The sequence below is a fragment of the Chionomys nivalis genome, chromosome 18 (assembly GCF_950005125.1).
Source record: "Chionomys nivalis chromosome 18, mChiNiv1.1, whole genome shotgun sequence".
Classification (NCBI taxonomy): Eukaryota; Metazoa; Chordata; class Mammalia; order Rodentia; family Cricetidae; genus Chionomys; species Chionomys nivalis.
In genome coordinates, this window is record NC_080103.1 from 33558953 (window position 1) to 33584553 (window position 25601).

Sequence of the window (25601 nt, forward strand, 5' to 3'; positions counted from 1 at the left end):
CACCCAACCTGACAGGAGCCTGCTGTACGGGAACCCCAGGGTCAGCTGCCCCTGCCTTAGACACTGGCAGATCTGCAGGCTTGACCCCTGCCCTGCAATAGGAAACCATCACTGGCAACATGGATCTAGTCACCATTTACAGGAACATACAAGAACATACAGGAACATACAGGAACATCAAATCCCTGAAACAGCAGAGGAGAAAAGGCTGGGTGTGAGGTGGAGCTTGCTATGGAGCTGGAGTCAGTGTTAGAAGAACACGCCCCTGGAGAAACACTCAGCGCTTAGCCAGGCCCCGGGCTCCTGGAGAACTCGGGCTGTAATGACATTACATATCCAGGGCTTTGCTTTCACGTTGGAGTGACCTCTAGAACTGGGCCTGAGGACCCTTTTCTGGTCAGCGTCTCCTCAACTATAGCAGTAGTTAGCTTGAGGTTGACGCTGGCCCAGGAAGCGACAGATGAACCCTCCAGGAGGGGTGGGGGTGACATCAATGCTGAAAGAATAAACAGCGATTAAGTGCCCATATGGGGTTGAGAGCTTGTCACCCCTACAACATCTAATCCCAAGGAGAGGGGCTGATCACGTGCCCCAGGGACACCTTCACAGTAAGGAGTTCTTTATGCATCTTTGAAAAAGAAATTTCTGCTTCCAAAAGGTTTTGAGTAGAGTTGGAGAGAATGGGACTAAGGCTGACCAGGATGAGCCTGGGCATCAGGCCCCAAGCTCCCTTGCACAAAGCTCTTCTTGCCCTCAATCGTCCTGTTCATGCCGAGGCCCAGAGCTTCGACCCTGGACTGAGTCGACAGAAACCATAGAAGGGTCCTGTACCCATCATAACTGAAATGCGGACAGAGCACACATCTCCAATCCAAAAACTACTTTTTCCTTTTCTTAAAAAAATTATTTTTGCACCAGGTGGTGGTGGCGCAAGCCTTTAATCCCAGCACTTAAGAGGTAGAATTCAAGGTCGGCCTGGACTCCAAGAGCTAATTCCAGAATAGGCTCCAAAGCAACAGAGAAACCCTGTCTTGAAAAAAAACCCTTATTTTTGCTAGTGTATATTCGTTGGACAAAGTCTTAGATTTCATAGGACATTTCTCTTCATTGATATCGTGAACTTTAGCCACATTCTTTTACCATAGCCCTCCTCTGGCCCTCTCCCCTCTTCCTTCTTCCCAAATAGTTCACCTTCTGTTTTTATGTTCTCTCTTTCACCCTCTCTCTGTTACTTTGTGAGTTATGGCCATTTTCATGGTATTAATTCTGCCAGTCCAGGATCGTAGGAGATCTTTCCACCTTCTAGTGTCTTCTTCAATATTTTAAAGTTTTTATTATGGACGTATTTTTTAAAATATTTATTTATTTATTTATTTATTTATTTATTTATTTATTATGTATACAACATTCTGTCTGTGTGTATGCCTGCAGGCCAGAAGAGGGCACCAGACCCCATTACAGATGGTTGTGAGCCACCATGTGGTTGCTGGGAATTGAACTCAGGACCTTTGGAAGAGCAGGCAATGCTCTTAACCTCTGAGCCATCTCTCCAGCCCCTATGGAGGTATTTTTGCCTTCTTCATTAGGTTTACTCTATGGTATTTTTGCTTGTTTGTTTGGTTGATTGATTTGGTTTGGTTCTGATGCTACTGAATGGAACTTATTTTTCTGATTTCTGTCCCAGCACGCTTTTTATCTGGATATAGAAAAGCCATTGATACCATAGCTTTTAGTTGATTTTTTTTAACCCCCCCTTCCCTCTACTTTGCAGGAAATTATCAGACCTGTGAGTTTTCTGGTGGAGTACATAGGTAGACCAGGGGTTCCAGACTTAGTACCACTGACCTTTGTAGGGGCAGGACATTCTTTAGGGAGAAAGCCTTGTTCTGTACACTGTGAATGTTTAGCAATATCACTGGCCTCTCCCCAATAATACTGCCCAAAGATGTCTCCAGATATTGGCAAAATTCCTCTGCTGTAGTTTCTTACCCTTCACTCTCTTGATTTTTTTTTTTTTTTTTTTTTTTTTTTTTTTGAGACAGGTTTCTCTGTAGCTTTGGAGCCTGTCCTGGAATTAGCTCTTGTAGCCCAGGCTGGCCTTGAACTCACAAAAATCCACCTGCCTTTTCTTCCCAAGTGCTGGGATTAAAGGAGTGTACCACCACCGCCCAGCCTTTACTCTCTTGAAAGTCACTGTCTCAGATCAACTCTAAGAAGTGCCTGATACCCTGCTCACCCTGGATTAACTTTCCCTCCTTCTGTGCCTTCCACTGTATTGTGCTCAGGCTCTAGCAGCCACAGTCCCCAAGAGTTCCCCAGGAAGCCAAGAACACAGCCCCCTTCTAAGAGTCAAGCAGAAATATTTCAAATCGATGCTAGATGCTGTTCTTATTTTGACTCACCCCCTGTTCTTTCTTCCATTCGTATTCAGGAAGAGGATTACAAATCAGAGACATCCTAAAAGACGAGGATACACTGACGCTATTTCTCACAAGAAGCATTGGCCTGTCTGACTCAGTTTCCCATCTTTTGATCAACTCCCAAGTTCGTGTGGAACAGGTAGGTGAGGACCGTTGGAGAGGAGGGGAGGCACCAAGCCTGAGGAAGACTTCTTTTCCCTTCAACTTCCATATTCAGACTCCATGGCTTATGCTGCATATGGCGGACAAACCTGGGGGTCATTGAGTCAGGAGCATCTGATCCCTGGACTCTGAAACAGCTCTGGTACCCATCAGACTCCCCAAGTTTTTGGAACTTGAAGGAAGCAGAGAAATCATGAGACTGAGCCTACCCTGTAGAGTGGAGAAACCTCACCATTTACTTACTAATCAAATCTTTAGGGACAGCTATAGCTACTGCAGCAGTGTGGGACTTACATCCCAGAGGAGGGTCGATGTAAACAGAAACGTCTGCTGTGTTTCCTGGATGTCAGGAGTCATTGTGTGAAGACAAAAGTACCCTTACTCAGTAAAAAGCTGGCCTCCAAGCACTTGAGGAAAGGGCTTCAGCTAGAACTCTATGTGTGTGCAAGTGTGTGTGTGTGTGTGTGTGTTTGTGGCTACAGAAATGGCCTAGTGAATAAGAACACACACTGTTTTTCAGAGGACCTGTGGTGGTTTGAATAAGAATGGTCTTCAGAGACTCACACGTTTGAATGCTTAGTCACCAGAATGTGGACTGTTGAAAGGATTAGAAGGATTAGGTGTGGTCTTGTTGGAATACATGTGGCCTTGTTGAAGGAAATGTGTCACAGTGGCTGAGTTTTTATGTTTCAAAAGCTCATGCCAGGTCCAATCTCTGCTTGCCCACAGATCAGGATGTTGTAGCTCTCAGCTCCTGCTCCAGTTCTGTGTCTGCCACCATGTTCCTGTCATGATGATAACGGACTAATCTCTGAAACTTTAAACAACCCCTTCCCCCCAATTAAATGTTTTCTTTTATAAAAGTTTCTTTGGCCATGATGTCTCTGCACAGCAATGGAACAGTGTCTAAGACAGTACCCAGTGTGAATCTCAGCACCCATGTCAGTAGGCTCACAGCCTCCTGTGGATCCAACGCCTCTGGCCTCCTTGTGAGCCTGCACTCACATCTGTTCACAGACAGATGCACACACCTGCCTATAATTAAAATAACTCTTAAAAGAAGAGCTGGGTAAAGACAGATGGTGCATGCCTTTAATCCCAGCACTCAGGAGGCAGATGTAGGCAGATCTCTGTGAGTTGTAGGCCAGTCTAGCCTACAAAAGAGTTCCAGGACAGCTGTATCTGTTACATACAGAAACTCTGTCTCAAGACACAAACCAAAACAAAATAAACAAGCAAACAAACAAAGAACTAAGTGGAATTCAGGGCTTGAGAGCCACTGGACCGGCTCTTGTGGTCCCGCAGTCATTAGCATCAGTGATGCAGGAGTACATGTTGGAAACGCAGGTTCTCAGCACCTGCCAGCTCAGCTGAGTCCTTAGTGTTAGGTATAGAGCTCAGCTGGCTGTGTTAGAAGCTTTCTGGGAGACTGAGCAGCTCGGGTGTGAGCTCTTGTCCTGGCTAGACATGACTCCAGGGGAGACCAAAACCTCAGCTGAGAATTTCAGAGGATGAGCCAGTCCTGAGATGAAGGTCTGCACAGGGCGCTGCTGTCGGAGCCCGGATGAGAGAGGAGACCCCCTCCCCACCTGGTGGGGACAGCTGCTGAAGGGGTTTTTAGATTGATTCCCTGCATCATACAAAGGAGCCCATGCTTGTCTGCTTTCTAATGGTCCAGACCTTACAGTAATGCCTGGAGACGGACAAGCAGAGTCTGCTCCTGATGAGGCTCAGAGAAGCAGACCTGGCTGCCTGACACTGCCTGGCTTCTGTCTTCACTGCAGGGGAAGTGTCATCAGCACTGATGGCTCATTTTTCCCATTTGCCTTTTCCTCGGCTCATAAATCTCCAGTCCCGGCAATGCCTGTGACCGTTTCCAGTTGGTAATAAAAGGGAGGCAGAGATAAGGGTTGGAATTTAGGGGAAATTTCCTCCCACTTTGTACAGCCATGACCTTTGGAGTTCAAGTGGCTGCCCTTTGGGCACCAGGACAGAGGCTCTTCATGGACAAGGGGCCAGGGTCACCAGGCTCTAGGGGATGCTGCGCTGGAGTAGCCAATGCTCTCAGATCAGCAAGTTCCACAACCCCCCTCTCATGACAACGAGGCCAGTCAGGCCCCCACCCAGCTCCCTTTGTATCTTCCAGGCCTCCTTGCTTCTCAGCTGGTCAGCTATCTTCACACATAATGGCTTTTACCCCTTCTAGTTCTGTGACCTTTAGCCAACGTGACCGTTAGTACTTGCAGCCACAATGCCAATATGCCTTTTTGGTGTCCTCCATGGAAACTACAGTTGGTCATCCTTATTAATCAGGAACGCCTTGTTCGTCACAATCAGTGGGTTTTCTTTCTGACCTTCTTGGCATATGAGCACAGCTCTCGAAGGCATCTCAACACCTTGTTCTGTAGGTGGAGTTTTCCTGTCCTGCTGTCATTCTCAGATAAACACACTTAGGCTTATATTAATTATAAATGCTCAGCCAATAGCTCACGCTTATTACTAACTAGCTCTTACATTTTAAGTTAACTCATATTCCTTATTTACACTCTGCCACATAGTGGTACCTTTATTAGCATGGCACATTCACGCTCTGTCTGGGTCTGGCTGGCAACATCAGACTCCGCCCTTTTTCCTCCCAGCATTCTCTCTGTGTCAGCCTGTCTCACCCGTTCTCTTCCTGTCCAGCTGTCGGCCAATCAGCTTCTTATTAACAGTGAGAGCAATTCATATCTACAACATACAAAGATTGTTTCACAGCATTTCTTCCCATCTGGGGAAGTCATTGCATCATTCGGTCTCACTCCCATCTGCCCAACCTCGAAAATTCGTACACACCCTTCAGGACCCAGTTCAGATGTTGCTTCCTCAATCCAGATGCTCAAATCTCATTTCTTTGTCCAATCCTCACTCTTCCTTATCACCAAAGACTTAATGAATGTCAATGAGTATCTAAGAGTCAGATCTCCTCAAGGCTCAGCCACACATGGTAACATCAGAACCACTCTGAGCCCATCTCCTCACTTATAAGTGTGAATTCAAATATATCTACTACATATGGTGGTTATTAGGAGAGAGTGAAAAATATTAATATACATGAAACACTTTGAATGTTGCCAGACCCAAAATAAATACTTAATAAGCACCCAGTACTTTGTCATTGGTTTTGTCACAAGCTGCCATAGAACCTATGTTGACCTCAAGTTCACTGTTAGCTGAGGGTGACCTTGAAAGTCTGATCTTTCTGCCTCCACCTCCTGAGTGCTGGAATTATAGGCCAGACATGCACACCATGCCCTGTAAATTTTAGAAACTTTCATGGGCTATCCTCTTGCTCTCTCTTCCCTACTTTCTCTCCCCCTCCCCCTCTGTGTTTCTCTCTGTCTTTCTTCTATATTAGGTTTGAACCCAGAGTGCTACACAACTTGGTGGGTATTCTGTCACTGGGCTTTATCTCATCCCTGACTGACCTTTCTGATTCTCCTTTGGCGGTCTAGCTTTGCTCTATTTGATCGTATACTTAAGCTATCAAAATGCCCATATTTCCAGCTAGTTAGGGAGCTCGTCAAAGGACGGAAGTGCCTGTATTACTCACCTCTAAAGCTCCGGTCACTATCCTGGTCCCTGAACACTAGGAGTCCAGTGAATGACATTGAGAGAATTGAGTGGGGAGGGAGCTTTGGGGCAACCCTATTTGTTAGCGGTTCTGATTAGGTGTTTGTCAATTTGACACAAGCTAGAGTTATCTGAGAAGAGGGAATCTCAATTAAGAAAATGTCTCGGTATGATCGGGCTGTAGGCAACCCTGTAGGGCATTTTCTTAATTAGTTATCAATTATTGGTGGTGCCATCCCTGGGTTGGTGGTCCTGGGTTCTAAGAGAGCAGGCTGAGCGAGCCACAAAGAGCAAATCAGTAAGCAGCATCCCTCCACGGCCTTTGCATCAGTTCCTGCCTCCAGGTTCCAGCCCTGTTTGAACTCCTGTCCTGACTTCTATAATGGACTGTGATGTGGAAGTGTAAGCCAAACAAATCCTTCCCTTTCCTCCCCAAGTCACTTTCATCACGGTGTTTTATCAAGCAATAGGAATCCTAACTTAGACAGTCCCTGTCATATTGGCATGTAAGAAAGTCTGTGGAGCATTTTCTTTATTGCTGATTGATGTGGAAGGGCCTGGTCTACTGTGGGCAATGTCATCCTTGGGCCGGTGGTCCTGGGGTGTATAGGAAAGCAAGCTGAACAAGCTGTAGAACAACCTACTAGTAAGTGGCACTGTTCCATGGCCTCTGCTTCATTTCCCCTCTCCAACTTCCTGCCTCGAGTTCCTGTCCTGACTTCCGCTCATGATGGACTGTAAACTATAAAATCAAATAAACCTTTCCCTCCCCAGGATGCTTCTGGTCATGGTTTCCTATCGCAACCATTAGAAGCAAACTAAGACATGAGCTAATTCTTCTGTATGTTGTTGTCTGGTCCCCATTCCTTCAGTTCCCGCCTCGGAATCTGAGAGGATCAGACAAACAGACATAAGAGAAAGATTTCAGCATCTGGTTAGAGAGAGGATGGGATTTTACCCAGGGATCTGAAGTGAGGTGGGGCAAAGGCAGAATGATCTGTGGGGACGCCCCCACTACAGGCCCTGAGACTGACTCTACAGCTGATCCACCATCGGCCTGTGCCTCATGGAGGGACAGTGTGGTCTTAACATTTCCATGGGAATAAGAGAGCCCGTGTCTGTTCTGCTTGCCAGTGTGGAGATCTGTGTGACTGAAAGCCTCCTGGGTGTCTTCAGGGCCCAGTCTTATGAATTTATTCACAGTACAGAGCCTGGAAGTCTAGGATGCTCGGGAACACTCCAGGCAACCAAGAGGCCCTGGCCAGGGTTAGGACCTCTTCTTTTCCATCTGAGCCACGGAGGCCATCATAGCTGTGATGTTCCAAGTCATTGTCTGTGAGCTTCTAGGAGGTGTGGGCTGTGGGCTATCTAGGCCTAGGGCTGTGGTAAAATGCAGGTTATATATTTGATTCCGAATTTCAGATAAACATAAAGAAAAATTTCAGCATAATTATGCTCGCTTTGGGAATGATTTGAGACAAACAAAAAGTTATTTGTTCTTTATTTGAAATTCAAATTCATTTTATCTGTGCCAGGAGGTAAGGTGGCTTACTCCTGTAATGTCAGGATACTGAAACAGAAAAATTGCCTAGGCTACAGAGTGAGTTCAGGTCAGCCTGGGTTAGAGCGAGACTCTGCCTCAAATAATCAAACAAACGAAAAGCAATAACAAAACCCAAACTATACTGAGCTGGGCATCTGATATTCTTACGTGGTAAATCTAGTGAGGAGAGGAAGCTGGCCAAGGTCATTATAATGTGTTTTCACCTCTCCTCCCCTTCTCCACTGGGAGGCGGGCTCGATGGCACCTTAGCATCCCTTTTGGAAAAGTTTTCTGATAAAGCGAGGTTTGAGGGAGGGTTTGGATTTTTATTACTGCAGTAACAAATGACCACAGACTTAAAGGCTTAGGACAGCACAGTTTTATTATCTTATGATTCTTGAGGTCAGAAGTCTGAATGTCAAGGGGCCATTAAGTCACATTCTCTACCGGGCTGTCTGAAGGAAAACCTGTTTTCTCACCCTACCCATCGTCTACAGAGGGTGCACATTCCTTGGATGAGGTCCCCTCCACTTGCAAGACGAGAAGTGGCGTCTCCAGCCTTTATCCTATCATTAGCCCTCTGACATTGTTCCTTCTGCCTTCTCACGCTTTCAAGTCCCTGTGTGATGTTAAACCCTCCTGGAGGATTCAAATAATCTCTGTGTCTGTTTGTTTTGTTTTTGATTTTTCAAGACAGGGTTTCTCTGTGTAGCCCCGGTTGTCCTGGAACTCTCTAGACCAGGTTGGCCTCAAATTCAAGGATTAGGCTGCCTCTGCCTTCCAAGTGCTGAGATTAAAGGTGCGTGGCACCACAGCCTGGCTAGACTGTGTGTTTTAAACCAACTAGCCAGCAGATATAATCCATCTGCCCTTCCCATCACTTTTGTTGTGAAATGTGATTGACCTGTGGGTCAGGATGTGGCATCTTTGTTCAGAAGGGTGGTAATATTTCCCTACAAGGAGTTTTTCCAGCATCTTTTCTCCTCCCTGCAGTTTGCCTATGGAGTCCCAGACTTGGAACTGAAGAACATTGCCTGCAGTGAGACCCTCTTGCAGCGTTTCATCATCTTCAGCCAGCGTTGGGGGGCACAGACCGTGCGGGATGCCCTGTGCCCCCTCTCCCAGATGACCCTACAGTGGATAGAAGACACTCTGTATGCCAATGTGGACTTCTTCAAACTCTTCCGTGTGGTAAGGAAAGGGTTACGTGCTCCCTACTTGTAGAGGATTCCTGGAGTAGGCAGGCCACCAGGGAACTGGCACTGGAGAAGATGTGAGCTTGATGCTATGACAAACCTTGGGGATGCTCCAGCATCCTAGCACCCAAGAGAAAACAACCGTCCTTCTAGAACAGTAGCAAGGGGAAGGAGATAAGTTCACTTTTGTTGGAAGCTGTTTGTTCATCTCCCTGTTGTTCAGACCCAAATAATCACTCAGAAACTACATTGTTGCAATACTGTTTGGCCAATAGCGTAAGCATATTGCTAGTAGCTCTTGTGGTGCCCATTTGTAGATGGAGACTGTTCATTTGTTCCCGGCCACCCTGGCCAGAAATAGTCACACAGAAACTGTATCAACTACAACACGGCTTGGCCAATGACTCTAGTGTATTTCTAGCAAGCTCCTACATCTTAAATTAAACCCATTCCTATTATTTTATATTTTACCATGAGGCTCATGGCCTACCAGCAAGATTCCAGCTAAGAGCTTGCATCTTTCTCCTCTGGCAGCTACATGGTTTCTCTCTGACTTCTATCTACTCTTTCTATATATCTTTTCCAGCCTGGCTATATTCTGTTAAGCCATTGGCTGAAAGCAGCTTCTTTATTATCCAGTGGCAATAAAGCATATTTACAGCATACAGAGGGGAATCTCACGTCGGTTCACCCCTCAGCATACTATGTGGGAGGTGTCTGTCCAACTGTGAAACATGTGTTCTCTATCACCTGTAGACCATGGAATTCCTTGCCCATGGTTACAGACAAGACACTGACTTCACCCTGGTCCTCATGTTCGTGTGTACAACAAGGATGTTGCTTCCAGGAGTGTCTAGGCACGGTGACATGGCATTGTCATCTGCAGGTGTACTGGAGTCCCTTCATAGCTGTCTTGGAGAACCTGCCACCCATGAGCCACAGGTTGGACACATCTATGTCTAAAATGATAGGAAAAGATGGAGAAAAAACTGTGCAAAACATTCATAAATTTCAGCAAATGGGTGGGTTGAGCTCCTTCCTATGGACCTGTACTTGACCCCCAAAGATGCTCTTTGTAGATAGAAAAAATATAGGAAATTCATAATCTCAACATTTTGAAAAGACTGGATCACTAAACCCAGCTTTCTGCTCTAGAACTGTAGTCCCGACTCCCAGAGCCCATGACGGTCTCCTCCTCCCTTTTTGGAAGGATGTGGTGGGGCACAGATGGGTCAAACTTTAGGACGCATAATGTCATCAGAGATTTCTGAAACATGCAAGTCCTTGCCTCCAGTCTTGCTGGTAGGGAGCTGCGTCATTGCTTAGGAGATTTTGATGGTGGTCCCCAGAGGCCACACTTTTAAGAATATTCATTAGAATCCTTTGGAAAATATGGACAGCTTTTAGCACCTAATATGGATTTCTTTTGCCCTATATTTTAATTTCTGGAACTGTGCTATGAGGAATGTCAATCACTAAGATTATTTTTGAAATATTCTGGAATTAGTTATTGATTTCAGAGTTCACATTTTGTCTGTCTTTATGGTGGCTTTCTCAAATCCCAGAAAAGGTTCTCTCTCTCTCTCTCTTTCTCACTCTCTCACTCCTCACTCTCTCTCTGTCTCTCATTCTTGTTCTTGGTCTCTCTTGCTCTCAGCTTGTCTTTAGATTGGGACAGGGTTGTTGCCAAGTTGATAAGAGTGCTGGCCTTCCATGCACAAAGCCAGGGCTGGATCCTTAGCACATGTAAACATCTGTAATCCCAGCACTCTGGAGGTGGTAGCAGGAATGCCATACGTCCATAGTCATCTTCTGCTAGCCTAGGATGCAAGAGACCTTGTCTTGGGGTGGGGGGCAGGATATACAGAAAAGGGAAGAAAGAAAGGAGAAGAAAAAAAGCCAGATGAATTCTCTAAAATGAGTCATGGTGTAGGAAGTTCTTCTGCTTATGTGTTGCTTTCATTGGTTAATGAATAAAGAAACTGCCTTGGCCTTTTGATAAGGTAGAACTTAGGTAGGCGGGGAAAACAGAACTGAATGCTGGGAGGAAGAAAACAGAGACAGAGAGAGCAGCCATGGAGCCACCAGAGTCAGACATGCTGAATCTTTCCTGCTAAGCCACTGCCATGTGGCGACATACAGATTAATAGAAATGGGTTAAATCAAAATGTTAGAGTTAGCCAATAAGAGGCTAGAGCAAATGGGTCAAGCAGTGTTTTAATTAATACAATTTCTGTGTGGCTATTTCAGGGCTAAACTAGCCGGGCAGCTGGGTGAACAAGCGGGCCCTTCCTGTAACAGAGTCAAAATAAAATAGGCCTTGTTGTTTCTAGCAGTGTTTATTTTGAGTTTCCCTTGGAAGTTATTTTGCGATTTTCCCAGCTCGTTGAGGGTGGGTCTCCAAAGTACATAAAAGGTGTCAGGACCCGAAGAGTTACCACAAAATGTCTCGGATCCCAGAGATGGTCTTGATGCTTCCCACACTGAGGGGAGAATTAAGAGCCTGTGGCCCGAACATCTCTGTCCTACAGTAGACTACAAGGCAACACTTGGTCTACGCTGGGGCGTGGTCTTCAATTCCAAAGTCCGGTCAGGGTCAAAAATTATAATCTTGAACAAGAGTTTGGCTTTACAATCTCTGTTTCTGTAGACCAAACAGTAATCCTCATACCCCAAACACCTCTGGGTTTCAGGAACAGAGAGCGCTGTAGAGATGTTCCATCTGCTCTTTCTCTTAGCCGAAGGAGCACCCCCCAGTGGGCGGCATCAGGCCGCTTCAAAGACCTCCTTGCTCGCCATTCTCCTCAGCCCTGCTCTGGCCCTAGTGAGGAATGAACTGACTGAAACAGCAAGTGACCTCCTAGCAGAGAGCAAACACCTCGGGTAGTCATCTGGTGCCCTTGAAGTGTGCCTTTCCCGGGACAAATGACCAGGGCAGCTAAACATTAAAAGCAAATAAATTACTAATAAAGAACTTAAAAGAAATAGCAAGCATTAAATGAGATTTGGCTTTCATTGCTTCCTGTACCCATCCTGGGAGTGGTTTTAGGAAAATGATCCCCAGGCAGACACAGGGTGGCCTGGGCAGACCCCAGCGGCCCCCTGGAGGAGCATGGCTAGCCTCTGTGGCCTGGCTGTTATTGCAGCTGGTTGGCGCCCAGCCACTGTCGTTCTGGCGTGGGAGTGCTGGGCCGGCCCCTTTGCTGGCCTGTTTCTTGTGCACACGTAGCCCTTATATAAATAAGGTTTTATTAAATGCCAAGTCAGTTCTCATTAACAAAGAAAGAGGAAAAAATTCAGTAAACCACTGTGACGGCACCTGCCCCTGCTGGGTACAGAGCAAGGGTGGGGGAGGGTGGGAGCAACCTCCAGACCTGGGAATCTGCGGAGCCGAGGGAACCTAGCGGGAGTTAGCACCAACTGGGACCAGCTGTGTTTTTCCTCTGTCCTTTGGAGGTCAGAACTAAATGTTGTCATCTTCAAATAATCCGAATGCAGTTCTCCACCCGACCCACTCCCAGAGTCACACACACACACACAGACACAGAGTTTGCACGCCTTCTCTTTCATGAACCCATGCACGCACACATGGCTGGTGACCTAGGTGGGCGAGGAAGCACACAACAAATCAGGGGGTTGGATTTTCTCCAAGGTGTAGCCTCTCTTGGTTTCACCCCCAACTCCGAAGCCTGAAGACTTTTTTCATCTTCACCTGGGGCTTTTTCAGGCTAACAGCTGACAACTTGAAACCCAAAAGCTCAGAGCTGAGCTGGGCCCAGGGCATCGTTACTGCCAGCATACCTGAAATGTTCGCACCTCATAAAAAAAAAAAAAAAAAAAAAAAAAAAAAAAAAAAAAAAAAAACTCCCGCGTCACTTTAGTACTTCAGTCAGTTTCGGGTGAGGGGTTGGGCGCTTTCCCATCTGATCTGGCCCAGGTTGCGCATGCCCCTTCCGTCTCTCCTACATCCATCCCGTTTTCTGGCCCCCAACCCCCAGCCTTCCTGTTTTCTTTCCCGCTCTGATACGCTGCTTTGAAATCTTGCTGAGAAGCAAGTCTGTCCCGGCAGCTTTGAATGTTTATTTGTGAAACTGAGGTGGGCACTAAGACCTGCCATTCAGCCGGCCGGCTGGGAAATCTGAGTTTCCTCCCTTCCCCCTTCTCCATGGCTGTGTGCGGAGGAGGAAAGCTGGTTTTGGGGGTTCACAGTTTCCCCTCTGTAAATGTTCCTGCTGTAGCACAATTTGGCTTTTTCTCTCCTCTCCCTCGCCCTCTATGCCGCTGTGACTTTTCTGACTCCATTGTACTCGTGTCCCTGTGACTGTGTCCTGGCTGAACACTGCGTTCCTGAGAAGAAAAGACCCAGTCTTGGGGGTCCTGACTACATGCTCCTGTCCGTGTCCGCTTCACTCTTGGCTCTGCTCGCTGAATTCCTGAGTCACTGGGAATAAACAGGGGTGGACTGCCTATCCCCTGGTGAGAGCTGGCCCTGCTTTCTGCTCCCTGGGGTCACTGGCTGCAGTTTGTTAAATTTCAACTAAGTGTTCCAATTTTCAAGTGGCTTTTTGCTACCTACAATTCTCTGAGAAAACCCCACATCTCCTGGGTTTTACAGTAACGTCTCATTGAGTGACTTTACCTCCATGATCCCCTCCACACACACACTGCTGTGTTCCTATAACTTTCTCCTACTTTAGGAAGAAAGAAATCCAAGCACAGTGCAAGTAACTGTGTGTGTCTATGTGTGTGTGTGTGTGTGTGTGTGTGTGTCTATGTGTGTGAGGGGTGGCAGGCAGAAACAAAACTCAACCAGAAATGGGGTTTTAAAACCATGAAGTCACTCACACTAGATGTATCTGGTTTAAAGCATTTGTCTACATCTACCAAATCAGTGGTTATTGGGGAGTCCCCTCGGCAAACAGATTTCAATAGAGAAGAACAGAGGCTTTTTTGCTCTTTTTTAAACACACACACACATACACACACACGACTGATTGTCTCATCATTGGTCTGTCTTGATTTCTTCTAGGCTCTAGCTGTATACAGTAGGCTAGAACTTGTTTGCTTGGACAGGCCAGATGCAACTTTATCGATTGAGGAAGAAAGATTTAGTGACTGGTCAAAGATAAAGTGACCCAGGACAGAAGGCAGCCCCTGGGAAGGGTGCTAGTTCAGATGACAGGCCTGGCGTCCCTGCCTGTGTTCAGTCAGTATAGGTCACACACTTAACAATATGTGTTACCCACATTTAGATAACAGGTTTTCTCCAGTGTAGATTGACTCTCATAAGGAGTTTGGCTCCTGATACTTCATCGTTCTGCACAGAAGAGACTCTGAACTGTTTTTTATGGATTAGGATCATGTTTGAGAATCTGACACCATCTCTAAGCCTTTCCCTAGGGAATGTAAGTTCCCACAGATGTAAGGTGTGGGGACTCATGGAGCCACTGAAGCCAGACCCCAGGTTAAAAGCTCTTGCAATGAAATGTCTTCCTACCTACCACTAATACAAAAATACCCCAGTGGGTCTCATATGCAAAACAAAGATGATGTTGTTCCCAAGAGTTAAAGGCATGCTAAAATTTGAAATGGGAACATGGATGACAGAGGTCTGTTTCTCCCAGAACCACTTACATGAATGCACATGCACATGTAATACACTGGCCAAGATCCCTCAGGACAGTGACAGGACCACACAACACGCACGCGTCACGGCTCAGGCAGGGCAGACACGGAGGGTAGTGACACTGTTTGCGTTTGGGCACAGGAGGGACTTACAGTTAAAACCCAGCTGCACGAGGCAGAAAAGTCACTTCCATGTTACAAAATTAGAACACCAACAGAATTCAGTCATAAGGTAGACCCCATGTCAGGGGTGACAGACAGATAATCCCAGCAGATGTGACCCTCCCATCTGGGGTCCAGGACAGTTTTTAGCTGTGTCATGAGCATCTCAGCACCAAGGTAGCCTCCCTCTGGCTGACTCCCAGGACCCCGCCCTGTTTCCTGCAGCCTGGCCCCAGCCCCAGCCAGGTGTGTCTCTCTCCTGGGTAGAAGTTTGGTTGCAGAAAGCTACACTGGTCGCTGGCATTGACCTGGGCTCTTTTCATAATGCCTCAGCATTGGCTCTTGACCGTGGCCACCTGCTGGTACACACAAGCATTCTCTAGTGGCCCAGAGACTGATTTCTGACTATGGGTTGACACCCAACTTGCTGTTGTTTATAGAGAACCCTTTCTTCCTCATTCATGTAGATTGGATGAAATTCGTATTTGAGAAAAGATACGAAATACACTCTGAAACCAAACACATTTTGCTTATACCACAGTGAAGACACGGGCTGCGGAGCTAGGTCAGTCAGTGATGTGTTTAGCCCACAAATATGAGGGCTTGTGTTCTATACCTAGAACCTGTGTAAAAGAGCTGGATATGATGATACATGCTTATAAATCCCTCACAAGGAAGACAGAGAAAAGTGTATTCCTGGGGCTCCCTGGCCAGACAGCTTAGCATACTTGGCAAGCTCCAAACCGGTTCAAGACTCTGTCTCAAATTCTAAAATGAATGAATGAATGAATGAATGAATGGGTGAATGGTGCCTGAGGAATGACCCCTGAGGTTGTCCTCTGGCCTGTACATACATGCATGCGTGTGCACGCACACACACACACAGAATGGGAGGGTGGCAGAAGAGAATACAATCTTCTCTGCAGTGGTCCCTCGGCTCCTTCCTCAGACCCCAATGACCAAAGGAAGCTCTGTCTCACAAAATGACCTTTCACCGCCCCCTGGGTTCCAAGCTCAGCTCTGCTTTCCTCAGAAACAGACACTAGAACAGAAGTCATCAGGAGGGAACGAGGCCTAGTTTCTGCTGTGCAACAAGGAAGTTCCCTAACTTGTCTGTTCGCATATCCCAGAGCCCACCCTCTGCCTCAGACCTTTAGACACCGTTCCTTCCAGTGCCGGGAGACGGCACGTCTGGATGACCTGTCCCAGTAGAAACAGTTTGGCATGTCCCCCACCCTCCTGTGACCGAGTCCGAATTCTCCACTCATGACGCATTTCCTAGCACGCAGGGCGCCTCTCCTGGTTGCCCCCTTAGCACCAAAGCAGCTTCCTCTCTTTTTATCCCATGCTTAACAACTGTCAGGCTGCAACAAACATGCTTTAAATCCACAGTCTTCCAGTTGCCCAGCAACAACTTCCCTCCCGGATAAATCTGGGCTTCCTGTAGCAGCTGCTGGGAAAGGAACCTAACAGCCTGGGGCTGTCTGTCCATGGCTTCAATTGCCCTTAACTTCTGGTCTAGATGCTTTCAAGATAGTCTACCCACCCCTGACCTCAGAATTTTTCGGTGGCTCCCAGAAACCATGTTATTCTCATAACGGGATTTTTTAATCTGATGCTACCTAACTACTCATGTGCTGAGTATATCTTCAACTTAGAAATGAATATTGTTTCCAGATTGGCTCCTTTGGGTTAGGAAAACCCCATCAACCATAGGGGTCACTCCTCTCCTGTGCTGATGGAGTTACTGCTACTGAGTCAGTAAACATCATCAGGATGTTTAGGGAGCTGATAATGCTTTTATTTTACACTGGTATACAGATTGCATATTCTAAGGGAAAGGAATGTATTTTGTCCTCCTAGAATCTTTTGTTTAAATAAAGATTTATTTATTTATGTATACAGTGTTCTGCCTACATGTAGGCCTATAGGCCAGAAGAGGGGACCAGATCTCATTACAGATGGTTGTGAGCCACCATGTGGTTGCTGAGAATTGAACTCAGGACCTCTGGAAGAGCAGCTAGTGTTCTTAACTGCTGAGCCATCTCTCCAGCCCCTGTTCTCCTAGAATCTTTTTTTTAAAATATTTATTTTTATATTTTATGTACATTGGTGTTTTACCATAGTGTTGGGTCTCCTGGAACTAGAATTACAGACAGTTGTGAGCTGCCATGTGGGTGCTGGGAATTGAACCCAGGTCCTCTGGAAAAGGATTCAGTGCTCTTAACCACTGAGCCATCTCTTCAGCCCCTGTCCTCCTAGAATCTTAACAGAGAGGTCTCAGGAGCCCCTGATGAGGACCTTATATCGCTTAAGTAAGGGTTCACTGATCAGGGACCACTTAGATCAACCACAATTAACAAAGACATGCACTGCCACAAACCCTATCTGCATAACCAGTCTTCCTTAAGAAGTCTAATTTGGCCTTGACCTCAATTTATCAGTCCCAAACCCAATTATGACATGAAGTTATTTGTTATTGAAAATATTAAGAGAACTTGCTGATACAGGAGTCTGGGATGTGCGGCATAGTATTATTTGCCATTTTGGTTCCTGACCCGTTTTCCTGGAAATGTCTCCACACTTCCATTCAAATAAAGTTGCAGCCTCTTCTGGCTCTTTTGGCAGGAACAGGTCTTACGTATTGGGATTGATAATGGGGAAAGAATTCAAGGAAGAAGTGAGCCCTGAGGACATTATTTTATAATTTATAGCGACATCAGTTTAAAAGTTGGTGAACAGATACAGACAGAGTGGGGCTGCCTGGGAGCCAGGCATCGCTCTGAGATGTGAATGCTTCTCCAAAACACAAGTTCCTCATTATTTATCATCCCTATAGAAAAGAACTAGGAAAAAAAAAAAACATAGCTAGGACACCATGCGCACACTAGGGCTTAGCAAATGTGTGGTAGATAGATATTATCCAATTATTAGCAAGATCAAAAAAGAAAATGTTGACCAGACACAGACACACACACAAATGCATCTCATGCCCTGGCCCCAGGCGTCCTCTCCCCCAGATTCCTAATCTTGTTTTTATCTGGCTAGCGATCCAGGCTGACTCTCTGAAGTCTGGCTTCACATTCCTCGCTCCACCTGGAATCCCAGACTCCCCACACCCTTCAGTGCACAGATACCTGCTGCATCCCCACAGTCACCGCACCCCTTTATCAGCTCAAGTGTCACCTTCCTAGCCACCAGTAGTGGAACCGATTGCTCCTTCCCTGGCAGAGACACCACACATGGAACCTAAAACCCCAGGAGACTCTGTCTCTCCGCTGCAAGATTAGTTTACTGTTCATTAATGCAACACTTATCCTTGGGTCATGTGTACCCGAGCTGAAGATGTAGAGCTAAAGCCTGTTGCTACGTTTAGGAGTTCATAATCCAGGCCAGTGACTGGTTCTCAGCCCTCCTGATGCCGCGACCCCTTAATGCAGCCCCTCATGTTGTGGTGACCCCAGCCATAACATTATTTCCATTGCTACTTCATCGCTGTCATTTTGCCACTGTAATGAATCCATAATGTAAATATCTGATGTGTAGGAGATCTGATATGTGACCTCCCAAGGGAGGTCATGACCCACAGGTTGCAGACCACTGATCTAATGGAAAGACAGACACATTAGAAATAATGGAAGACAGCTGGGTGTGGTGGCGCACGCCTTTAATCCCAGCACTCAGGAGGTAGACGCAGAAGAGCCTGGTCTATGTAGTGAGTCCCATGACAGTCAGGGCTATATAGACCTTGTTTCAAAAAAAAAAAAAAAACCTCAATAATGACAATAATAGTAATAATAATAATAATAATGATAATAAATAGTGTGTTCCTTCTTATCTCTCATGGTTTTTAGGAGAGAAGATGGGCAAGATTAGTGACAGGATTTGTTGGCGTGTGATTTGACCCATTTATATCCTTACTCCCTTCCTACCCACTAAACTCGACCCCATCAGCCCATTGCAAAAACAGGGACTAAACTGACTTGCCCAGCATCTGTTAACATCAAAACTATTTACAAGCAATTTGAAAAGAGTCCCAGCAAGATGGGTGTCTCATCGCAGTGGTCAGAGCAGAGCAGAAAAAGCCTGCCTCCCATGGGAAGAAAGGCAAGGATACAGGGCAGAGATAAGAACTCAATGGTTCACGTTTAACTACCTGCTTCTCAACTCTTGATGCAAGCCAGACCAGTCCAACCATCATTCAGGAGACCCACCCTACAGAATGAAAGCGCTGAGGCTCTGGCTGGTAATGTACACATACCTGAAGGAGGATGCAATTCAAGCTTTGTCGGGGCCTCTCTCTAGGCCGCTCAAGGTTCTCCCTTGAACTTGAAACCCATTGTCTTAACATTTAGAACTCAGTCCTGAAAGACTGTTCAGGCTGTCCGTGAGTCAATTCCATTCTGAAGCCTTGGCGAATAAGGTCAACCAGGACTTGAACTTGGTGATCAAGGGGTTTGCTTCAGGCTCTAAGACTCGCCAGCAACAAAACTGAGGACTTTAGTGTCCCCAATCAAGATGAAACTGTTCTGAGCTGTCCCATGGGCAAGCCCTAGCCAGATGTGGCTCTCAGCTAGAGAACTTGACCGGGGAACTTCTCACTCGTGTGCACTAGCTTTGTAAGAAAAGGGGTGGAATTGGTGGAATCTTCCATGAGAGAGTATTTGTGAACAGAGGAAGGGTGACAACCTGCCCAGAAAGGTCACAAAGGGGACAGACATAAGCGATGAAGGAAACCCGGCAGGGCCCGCAGAGCCTGGAGGTGGACAGATGGGTGCCCTCCACACTGCCTGTCTTCACACTCCACCAGCTGTGCTGGTTTGCCTCCTCTGGGAGCCCTGTTTGGTGTCATTAAAACAGCAACCAGAGTCACTTTGGTGTATTTACTGTCACCAGGAGACTATTTGTGATTGACTAGCTCAGCAGGGAAACTTGGAATAGGAGCTTTTGATTTTTCTGGATTGGATAAAAGAATTTTGTTTCTGAAGACAACATTACAGAAGTACAATTAGGAAGGGGAAAAATGGCTTACCAGTATGCACAAAAATCAGATAGTGTGTGTGTACGTATAGGTGTGTCTGTGTGCACATACATGTACAGCTGGAGGTTGACGTCACATATCTTCCTCAGCTGCTCTTCGCCTTGTGTTTGGAGACACGCCTCTCTGAATTTGTCTACACTGGCTGTGCAGCAAGTCCCAAGGATTCCCCTGTATCTAGCTCCCCAGCCCTGGGGTTACATGTCTGTGTCATCAAGCCAGGATTTTATGTGGGTGCTGGGGATCAGACTCATGTCCTCATGCTCGTGTGACTGACTAAGCCATTTCCTCAACGCTGTAACTACATTAAAAACATTTTTTTTTCTGTTGATTCCAGCTTCCCACACTCCTAGACAGCAGTTCTCAAGGTATCAACTTGCGATTTTGGGCAGAAGTATTATCTGATATGTCACCAAGATTGCAAAAGGTAAGCGGTATTTATTTATTATGTATGCCTGAAGAACACACCAGATCTCATTATAGATGGCTGTGAGCCACCGTGTGGTTGCTGGGAATTGAACCTGAGTCCTCTGGAAGAGCAGCCAGTGCTCTTAACCTCTGAGCCATCTCTCCAGCCCTTATCATGCCTTTACATTGTTTCAATCACACTTATACAAGGACTTTAATCATACCTCTCACCTGTTAAGGAGAAACTCATTTGTTCTTCCAGTCTAGCAACTTAAAGGCATCTTGTCGTCTTCCAAACCATCTGTGCTCCTAGGTAGGAGGCAAAAAGAAAATGACAACAACAATAATAATAATAAACATCTTTGTGATTCTACATCAAGACCAAGATCTCTGGAACCAACAGCTTGTCTGCAGTAGCATGGCTCGTTGTGGACTTGTGAAGTCATGTAGGGCTTCCTAGGGCCTGCAACAATAGCAAACACGTACATGGTACTAATGGGTACAATTTTCAGTGCTTTACCTCCATGAAGTCGCCTCACCCCTCCAGGGTGACTTTTTTCTGTTGTCTTATGAAATATTTACACAATTGAATTAACATCTGCTTATGTAAGACTTCTCAAATACAGAAATTGCTTCCTCCACTTAAGAGCTGGTTGATAATGGAGAAAGGGAGAGAATAAGCAGTCACGGTCACGAGCCCTTTTGAATACACAGCCAGCAAAGATGAGAAGCATGAAACAGCCAACTCTCTTTAAGTGCGATGAGTTTTTACGGAAGGTGAAGCGAAATGGAAAATGTGATTTTTCCCTGGGCTTTTCCCCTTTGATTTTTCCCAGCCACCATAGGCTCAGCCAACTTGGAAAATAACATGCTTGGAGTCTGTATTTATAAAATTAAACTCAATCGGGGCAAAGCAGGAGCCCTGCTTGGCAGGCAGAGCGAGAGAAGGGCCCGTTGTCCTGCTGGCCACCTGCTGCAGCACAGAGTCTCCGGCATATTTCTCCTCACAGCATTTTAAGAACCCAAGTCCCTACGACGGCGGTGAAGTCGACAGAGAATGTAAATACCTTCCTGAAGCATATCAACACTTTGAATTCTGTGTGGGCCTCCTGGAATATTTTCTGCCTGTTTAGATAAGAGGTCTAAGCACTTGTGAACCAGGTTAAAGCAGACGGCCCAGCTTACATTAACTGATATCAGACCATTTGACCCCCAACGCAGCCCTTCATTTCTGAGCGCTTTGATTAAATGAGCGACATAATAACGATAATAACCTCTTCTGGTCATAAGACCCGTGGTTGCTGAAGCGGTTTAAGGCTCTGACTTTCTCACTGAGGCATAGATGGTGATTATAAACGTGACTCACTGTGTAGATTCCACACGGTGCTCATCAGTTTCGGAAAGCAAGTGTTGGCATGTGTACAAAGAGAGAGAGTACAGGCCGACATCGCTGACAGAAGTGGGAGAATGTTTTCCGTCACGCCTGGCTGGATCCTAATGGTTTTGGTGTTTTTGGTTTTTTGGTTTTTGTTTTTTAATTTCCAAGTTCCTTAGAACGTGAATAGTAAGGTGTGGTTAGGGAATAAACACAGCATTGTTTTTATTTTATATTTTCCCTAAAATAAAGCCAAGTGGCTTCATGGGACCAAGTCACTGGGACCTTTTGCTAGTGTCTCTCCGTCTAGTCCTCATCATCACAGATCTACCTTTTCAGGATGAAGCCGTGGGTACGATGACACCGTAGAAAGGGCAAGGGACACCAGGCCCCTCTTAGTTGACACAGAATTTGGAACTTTCTTCCATAAGGGAGACATTTTCTGTTCTTTGCTTAAGTCTCTTTTGTTTGTTTTGTTTGTTTGTTTGTTTTGTTTTTGTTTTTGTTTTCTGAGACAGGTTTTCTCTGCGTGGCCCTGGCTGTCCTGGAACTCGATTCCTAGACCAGGCTGACTCCCAAGTGTTGGAATTAAAGGCGTGCACCACCACGCCCAGCTCTTTGCTTGAATCTTAAAACTCTCTCTCTCTCTCTCTCTCTCTCTCTCTCTCTCTCTCTCTTGCACACACACACACACAAATGCACACACACACACAAGAGGGGAGCGTGCAGATGCGGGGAGAACAAGCCACACCGTTCAGTTGAATGGAAGAGCTCACGTGTGATAAAATAAACTTAGTAAGATGTTTTGAGAAGCTGAAGAAGTGGCTCAGTGGTTAGGAGCCCTGGCTACTCTCACAGAGGACTCGAGATCAGTTCCCAGGATCCACATAGCTGAAACGAGCTTCACATAGTAGCTCCCGGTCATCTGTGACCCCAGCTCTAGGAGACTCGACAGGGCCATCTAGTCTCTGCAGTCATCTGCATGCACACGACATGCAGACACAGACATACACATATACACAAGGAAAAATAAATCTTAAAAAAATTTACAAATATAGAACACCAAATTCTAAACTTTTGATCACAGGAATTTGCCGTGGCCTTTCATTTCCAGAACAAAGGTTTCTCTATTATTTTATTTTCCAGGTTTATCTTCCCCAGCGTTTCCATCTTGATGGGATAACAACTAACTTATGCTGATGTAGTCTCTGCATTTTTCCCAAGGACACAATTCCAAGAAACCCAAACAAAGGAAAGCAGACATATTAATATACTTTGTGTTCATGTTTGTCCCCAGATAAATGACGGCACATTTTGTTTTCTGCAGGCGGATTAAGAATTGCTGAGAATATATGTTTCCTTTAAATATGGAAATCAAACACACACATGAGGAAGCTTTGGTTCTGTCTATTTTAAGATTACTCAGAGTTGGGGCTGCAGAGAAGGGTCAGCATTCAAGAGCACTGGCTGTTCTTCCAGAGGACCCAGGTTCAATTCCCATCACCTGCATAACAGCTCACAACTTCCTGTAACTCTAGTTCCAGGGGATCTAATACCTTCACACAGACAAACATGCAGGCAATGGATAAAATAAAATAAAAATTAAAACAAAACCCCTACCAATGTACATGAAATAAAATATTTTTTTAAAAAAACGATTATTCAAAGTCTTTCCCTTTTCCTAGTTTATTCACCGGCCAAGTGTTCAAGACTTGCTATGGGTAACCAGACCTGTCCTACAGAACAGTGGTCCTGAGACCTTCACCCAGCTGATGAGCATCCTGTCTGACCTCCTGTGTGGCTACCCAGAAGGAGGAGGCTCTCGCGTGTTCTCCTTTAACTGGTATGAAGACAATAACTATAAAGCTTTCCTGGGGATTGATTCCACAAGGAAAGACCCCACCTATTCTTACGACAAAAGAACAAGTAAGTTTTCAGAGTTCTGTATGCAAACTGGCCTCTGGTGTGGGTTAAGATGGTGGCTTGGGTATGGGGGAAAGCTGGGAGGATGGCTCATTTGCTAAAGTTCTTGCTATGCAACACAAGACCCAAGTTTAATCCCTGGAATCCATGAAAAAGAAAAAAGGAAGGAAGGAAGGAAGAAAGAAAGGAAGGAAAGAAGGAAGGAAGGAAGGAAGAGCGAGCCAGGCATGATGGTGTCCACTTGTAATCACAGCACTAGAGGACTGAGACAAGAAGACATTGGGGCTTTGCTGGCCAGCTGACCTAGCCTACTTACCAAGTTCCAAGCTAGTGATAAAACAAGGTGGATGGCACATCTTATGCTGTCCTATGGCCTCCATACACATCCTTACACATGCATGCACACTTGCACACACGCACACCTACAAGCACTAATATGAAAAGCGATGGGTGGGTTAGCAGTCCTGGGGTTGATTCTCCTTGCTCCTGTTAAGTGGCCTCGGGCAAGGGGATTTCTCCCAGAACTTCTCTTTCCCTTAGTAGAGGAGCGTGGAGACATGGAAAGCACCCAAGCCCACTTGGACATTTCCCACTGATTAACGGAACTGGGGTTAAGTTCCAGAGGAAGAGAAGAGGCCACCCAGAGTTGGTTACAACAAAGCTCAGGGCAAGAGGGTCCTGACAAGTCAACAGGGCTGGCAAGCCCCCTCCTTTTACCTCCCACCCCACCCCACCCCCTTTTACCTCCTACCACCCCACCCCACCCCCGCAAGTCAACAGGGCTGGCAAGCCCCCCCACACCCCCCCCCCCCGCAAGTCGTCTGCTTCACTTTCACTATTTTGGGGTAGGGTGGACTCTGAAATCACAAAACGACAGCAAGAGACACAGCAAAAGGAGTTGGGCCCTGAGACAGCTACATAGAGCAGAGAAGAGAAGCAGTTAAGAGACTTGGGATTAGTTGAGACTGAAACTGGGGTTCTACTGTGGGGAGGCCTGTGGGGGCTTTCACTCCCTTTGGTCCCTTGCAAAAATCACAAGCAGGCTTCTCAACTCTTTCTTTTAAGCGAATAAACCACAAGGCAAACCCTATCCGTTGTGGCACTGTGGAGGCTGTTATCAGGGGGCACTGTGGATGCTATTATCAGGGGGCACTGTGGCATTCTGTCACTAATGATGAACTTGTTATTAGGGGGGTCCAGCCTAATAATTTAAATTATTTCTCAAACCCTCCAGTGTGGGACTGAATGAGAGTAAAACATGTGATTTGATGTACTAAGGACTATGTTTAGCTATGAGCAATGGGGAGTTTTGAAAAATGTGTCCCTTCTCTCTTGACAGCATCCTTTTGTAATGCCTTGATCCAGAGCCTGGAGTCAAACCCTTTAACAAAAATAGCCTGGAGGGCGGCAAAGCCACTGCTGATGGGGAAAATCCTCTTTACTCCAGATTCCCCTGCTGTTCGAAGGCTACTGAAGAATGTGAGGTCCCAGATGGTCTAGCCCCTTAAGACAGTGGTGTGTGTGTGTCTGTCTGTCTGTCTGTCTGTCTGTGTCTGTCTGTGTGTTTAATTATGCTCTTGCCAGTGACTCCCCTGCTTGTTTTTCCCTAAGTGGACTCCAGGGCTTCCTCCCCCATGCGTAGTCATGGTCGGAATGCCTCCCTCTTATGCCCCTGCTTGGGCCCACCCTCTTCAAAGCAGCCTGCAATGGAGTTTCTTTCTCACTCTGTGACTTACATACCTAATGGAAATGTTCACCATTCTCTGATCCCTGGCTTCCCAGAACAGGCAAAGATGGGGAGGATGAATATTTGCTCACTAGAATCCCAGATACAACTTTCTGAGACTTGGAAACAGTAACATCAATGTTACATGTACCTCTAAGATAACTAGCAAATTAGATTCTGTCAATCCTGGAGTCAGAGAAATGGCAGTGTTCTAGGAAAGAAAAAACAGTTCCTAGAAGAATCCTGTGGGCTGGGAAGATGGCTCGGCTGTTAAGAGAACTCTTCCAGAGGATCAGGGTTTGATCCTCAGCATCCACATGACAGCTCACAGCTGTCTATAACTTCATTTCCCAGGGATCTGATCCTCCCTTCTAGCTTCCATGGGTATACGGCATGCATGTGGTACACAGA

The 25601-nt window shown here is 46.2% G+C and overlaps 1 protein-coding gene across 1 annotated transcript in view; it reads left to right on the plus strand.

Annotated features, from left to right (window-relative positions):
- Abca4 (ATP binding cassette subfamily A member 4) overlaps positions 1-25601 on the plus strand; it is a 124838-nt gene that overhangs the window by 18501 nt on the left and 80736 nt on the right. Inside the window, exons 5-9 of the mRNA XM_057793337.1 lie at positions 2432-2559; positions 8731-8928; positions 20096-20185; positions 23227-23467; positions 24804-24943. Coding sequence (XP_057649320.1) covers positions 2432-2559; positions 8731-8928; positions 20096-20185; positions 23227-23467; positions 24804-24943 — 797 coding nt within the window. The remainder of the gene's footprint in view (positions 1-2431; positions 2560-8730; positions 8929-20095; positions 20186-23226; positions 23468-24803; positions 24944-25601) is intronic.